Source organism: Physeter macrocephalus, chromosome 14, assembly GCF_002837175.3.
Source record: "Physeter macrocephalus isolate SW-GA chromosome 14, ASM283717v5, whole genome shotgun sequence".
Lineage (NCBI taxonomy): Eukaryota > Metazoa > Chordata > Mammalia > Artiodactyla > Physeteridae > Physeter > Physeter macrocephalus.
This window is the reverse complement of record NC_041227.1, coordinates 76,806,094-76,811,129: the sequence shown is the minus strand read 5'-3', so window position 1 is coordinate 76,811,129 and position 5,036 is coordinate 76,806,094. Positions and strand designations below refer to the sequence as shown.

Here is a 5,036-nt window from a genome sequence, read left to right as displayed (position 1 = left end):
ATCCTCCCAGACCGGGGCGCGAACCCGGTTCCCCTGCATCGGCAGGCGGATGCGCAACCGCTGCGCCACCAGGGAAGCCCAAAAGGGAGTAATCTTTGGGCATTCGAAAATTCTAGCTGTTTTCGGGTAGTAAGTGCGCTCTGAGTACGGATATAACTGATGACGCTAAATGTATTTCATGCTGACGAAAATACTCATCTCTGCCTTGGAGGTAAAATCTGTTTCTGTAATTATCCCTCTTAAAAGAAATTTAACATGGGAAGTGTTTTTCTGCTGTTTTAAAAACCTGTAATGACTATTCCAATTTTTATAAAAGACTATCCAGAAAGAGAGAAAATAGGGAGTTCCCTGGAGTCCAGTGGTTAGGACTCCATGCTTTCACTGCTGGGGGTGTGGGTTCAGTCGCTGGTTGGGGAACTAAGATCCCGCAAGCCGTGCGGCATGGCCAGAAAAAAAAAAAGGAGAGCGCGCGAGAGAGAAAATATATTTACTGCTTTGGCTGAGAGTTTTAAAGTAATTTACTTACTTTTGGGGCAAAAATTAAATCATGGAAAATGCATTTAAAAGACTATTTAGGAAGAAAAAGTTAATGTGCAAATCATTTTATTTTTTGAAAAAGGTTTAAGAACCAGTAGTTTGTACATTCGGGATGTACAAGGGGCTGGGTTAAGTATTTCCTGGGTGCACGTCCAGCCAGCAAGTGCGACGTGAGTTACTGAAGTTCTGTGGCTCTGTGCAACTTTGAGATCTTAGTTCAGGAGGTGAGCTAAATCATAAGAACCATACACAGAATTCCAGATGTTCGCTGGGAGAAGTCACTTCAAGTGCTGTTTGTGTTTCTCCCCATAAATATTTCTGACATTTCTTTTACAGTTGTCCTCTAGGGTTAAGGGTTTTTGAGATAACTTTATTAGGGTTTCCCTTAGGAGGTGGAGTTCTGGGAGCATGATTCCTGCAGGTAGAATTCCCTGGTTATTGGTCAGTCTCAAAGGAGAAGAGTGGTAAAGCAGCCTGGTGAGCAGTGCCATGTCTCTCACTGGAACCGCGCTGAAGGTACATACGGATTGGAGAGTCCCCATTTCTTGTTAATATGTTAACATTGGCTTCAAGTTCGAGCAAGAGATCGATTATTGCCTCTCTGCCTCCAAAACACGCCTCGTGGATCGTGGCTTGACCTTCATGGTCCTGGGGATTTGCAGCAGGTGGATGCAGCTCAGGCCCGCGGCCCGCCGCCGGCCGGCCTTGCTTGACGCGGCGCACACTGCCAGCTTCAGGGCCGTGTTGCCTGTGGAGGAGACGGCGCAGTTGACGTTCGCCCCGTGGGCCATGAGCGTCTCCACCATCTCCTTATCGGGTGTATCTGCAGCCACGTGCAGGGGTGTCATGCTGGACTCGTGTATGGCGTTGCCCTGGGCACCGTTCGGGGCCAGGATGCAGAGAACCGGGTAGGTCCCGCCCGTGACGGCCAGGTGCAGCGGGGAGTGCCTGCTGCTGTCCCCTCGCGCATTCACCTGGGCCCCGTGTTCGCACACACTGCGGAGACGCGGACTGCGTTGTTCTGGATGTCCGTCCGGGTCCTTTGGATTCTGTTCCCTGGCTTCGTCTACGGGGTGGAGGTGATGGGCCAGTGCAGGAGCAGCAGGTGGAGCGTGGTGCGGCCTCTTGTGCCCCTGGAATAGGTATTGATGGCAGATTACCCTCAGTTCACAGTGGGAATGGCTCGACGCAGAGAGCTACTACTTAAGAGGCAACATTTATTTAAGATAATCCCCCGTAGTTACTCTAAAGACGTGTTTGAGAATCTGCATTGCTGTTTAATTTCTTGGGGTATCCCAGTGTCTTGCGGGGACAGGGTGATGCATCACAGCACGGAGGGGCCCAGCTTCCTATCGCAGCGCGTGTCAGCTTTGTTACTCCTGCTGGGACGGTGGCCTCTTCCAGGCTGCATCTCAGTTAGCTCTGTGTCCACAGCCCCTCAGGGCTGTGCTGAGTTAGCAGCCGTTCAGTAAAATTGTGCGGACTCGAGTGTGATCCGGGATTCGCACAGAAGTGAGCCGTGAAGGGCCAGAACGCCCGCTCACTCAGTCCCTGGCGGCCCCGCACCTGCTCCTCTACCTGACCTTTTCACTGGTGTGCGTGGGTGGCAGGGGCTGCAGCTGGAGTTGATCGTCAGTCCCTCCACAGCGCAGGCGGAGTGAGAGTTCGACAACTCGGCCCTCACCTCCTTTCCTGAAATCGCTCGGGTTTGCCTCCAAAATTTCTTGATTGTGGCAGAGAAAAGGGAAGGTCTCTTAAGAGCATCTGACCGCTCCACTGGGATTAGAAGATGACTTTCAGTTCACCTGTTGATTTAGTGTAAGCCCTGCACCAGGGGTGTGGGGAGACAGCAGAGTCCCCACCCTGCAGAGCTTACAGTCAGGTGTGGAAGCATTAATCCGAAAGAGCTAAGTAAACAGGCCAGTGGGCAAAGAGGTCTGCAGGCCCCACCCAGGGCGAGAAAGGGTGGGAAGGGTGTACTGAGGAACCCTGTGGGGAGGGGGAACGTGATGGTCCAGTCCTGGGAGGACCTGCAGAGCTGGGGTGGGGCTCGGGGGCAGGGTGAGAGCAAGACGGGGTGGGGCGCCCTTCCGGAGCGTGGAAAGGATTTGGGGCTCGACTCCCTTTTATACCATGTACTTCTCCCATTCATTCAGATGATATTTATTGGGCACTTAGGAAGTGTCAGCATTGGTTTAGGTGGTGAAGATATATTGGGAAGCAAGATAAACTTCTTTCCAAGAAAATCCCTTGTCTCTTTCCATTTTCTTATTTTTCATGTCTAACTTAGGTTGTTAAACTCCCTGAGGGCTGTGACCAGGACTTAATTTTCCACAGCACCATTGCTGAGCGCTTAATACTCACGATGCTTTAAGTGGGCTGACTGATTTGCGTTCCTGTATTGTTTCCGGTTTTGCGGAGGATCTCATCTAGCCAGTGAGGAAAGTGGTTTATTCCAAACGTGGTCACCTGTAGTCCATCACTCGTGGAGAATGGATGAGTCCAGACATGACCGGGAAAGGAACACAGATCGTGTGTGTCCTCGTTTAGAAACAGTCGCCTGTTGAGTTAATTTACCTTATTTCTGGGTCTGCACCATGTTCTAACAAACAGAGCAAACTCTGTGCTTGCGGTATTCCGCGGCCAGGTGGATGGGGATGATGGACTGCGTCTGCTTTGGGGGGAAATAATACATTACAAGTAGCCCAGTATAGCTAGAATAGTTGTGTTAGCTTGCTATTTCAAAGGAAATAATTGTATTTAGCATTTCTTTGGTTCAGTATTTCTCTGTTTTGTGCGTTGAAAATCTCCTTTTGCCTGTTTTAAATTACCCCAAACCAGTCAATTTTATATTGATATTATAAAAATCTGTATTTTACATAAATGCAGATTTACCAAGGCAGCAGATATAATTTACTTAAAGCTTCGAAAGTTGATTCTTGTGAAGAGCTCATTGTGTGAAATTAATGGTAATTGTTATCAAGTCCCTTAGTCCTTAAATTAACCCAGAGAGTCATTGACAAGTAGGTTTTGTTTTTTAAGCCTTGGCCAAAGTCATAGTATCAGTAGTATAACCTGCCCTTTTAGAGTTTCAGAGTTAATGCTGCTTGTATTCTGTCTATGATTAGCAGAGCTGTTTATGCGAGTTCTTTATACACACACACACACACACACACACACACACACACACACACACAGGCCTTTACAGCACGACTGCAAGATAAGGGCAGAGGGTGACTTTCTGAAAAAAATTTAAGTTATAAGGGTAATAATTACTGTATAAAAATTCAGAAAATGAAAAAGTATATGTAAAAAAAGGGAGAAATAATTCCAGCACACAGACATAATCAGCATTGGCACATTTGAGAGGACGACGTTAATGTTCTTCCAGCCAAGCGAGCCCCAGTCTCTGCTCAGTCAGTGCCCCTGTGATCCCTGGAAGGAGTCGTCGCAGACTCGGCAGAACACGGCTTTGGTGTGCGGTGTGCTCGGCGTGGACCGTCCAGCCTCAGGCACGGCAAAGGCAGCCAGGTGTAGTGAGTCCTCAGAATCAGGTGGCGTTCCTTCTGAAGCATCACGTCTTTTTCCTAACAGTGACCGAGAAGAGAACGCGGGTACCTGGCTCAGCAGTGATCTGTAGCTGGTGGAGTTGGCCAGAATGGCCATGGGCTGGTTGACAGGTGGCTCCTGAGCAGAGCCCGGAGTGCGGTGCTGCCCTCCCTCAGGATGGCCTCGTAGAGCCTGGTGTGGAATGACACCACCGCGCCCTCTTCCGGGGCCTGGGCCCCGTCAGCCACCAGCCCCCTGCTGCCTCTGTTGGTTATGTTTCCCGTGAGTACAACTTCGAGAGGGGACTTAGGAATTCAGGGCAAACGTGTTACAGAATTGGTCAGTCTCAATCTCTTTATGATTCTTTCCATTCAGTTCTAGAATTGTTGAGAATGGTATCCGTGAAGATGATGCATTTTTATATCAGAACCAAACTTTTTCACATGTTGTTCCGGTATCTGTAGTGCCAGATACAGGAGCACAGTTTCCAGGACTTTCTACTTAGTCACAAAAGCGTATCCGGATTATCATCTTGCACCTAAGATTGTTTCTGTTTTCTCTTCCCATTCAGCTACTGTTAAAAAAAACCTGACAACGAATAAGGGAATTTATACAAACAAAACATTTACATTAAGAAGACCTGACTTTTAAGCGAAACACTTTCTAGTTTTTAATGGAATTCCGCCCCTCCTCCAACAGAGGTGCATTTCCCACTGGTCTGGGGGTAGTTCCATTGGGAAATGTGTTGGGTCTGTGATGATTGCTTCAATAGAGTGAAATGTGTACCTTTAGAGTGTGACCTGGCCGTCCCCAACCCTGGCTAACATGTTAGATCATCTGGGAGCTTTAAAAAAAATCAGTGTTTTCATTAAAAATAATAATAATCGGGCTTCCTGGTGGCGCAGTGGTTGAGAGTCCGCCTGCCGATGCAGGGGACACGGGTTCGTGCC

The 5,036-nt window shown here is 48.6% G+C and overlaps 2 protein-coding genes across 2 annotated transcripts in view; one reads left to right on the top strand and one right to left on the bottom strand.

The window, feature by feature from the left end:
* Window positions 1-5,036, top strand: part of EIF2AK1 (eukaryotic translation initiation factor 2 alpha kinase 1) — a 27,416-nt gene that overhangs the window by 13,489 nt on the left and 8,891 nt on the right.
* ANKRD61 (ankyrin repeat domain 61) lies at window positions 24-3,958 on the bottom strand. Its single transcript, XM_028499805.2, is given in 6 exon segments — window positions 24-1,038; window positions 1,040-1,196; window positions 1,199-1,543; window positions 1,546-1,670; window positions 3,115-3,163; window positions 3,166-3,958. Coding segments are annotated over 6 exon segments (1,032 nt in total). The 5' UTR covers window positions 3,233-3,958; the 3' UTR covers window positions 24-749.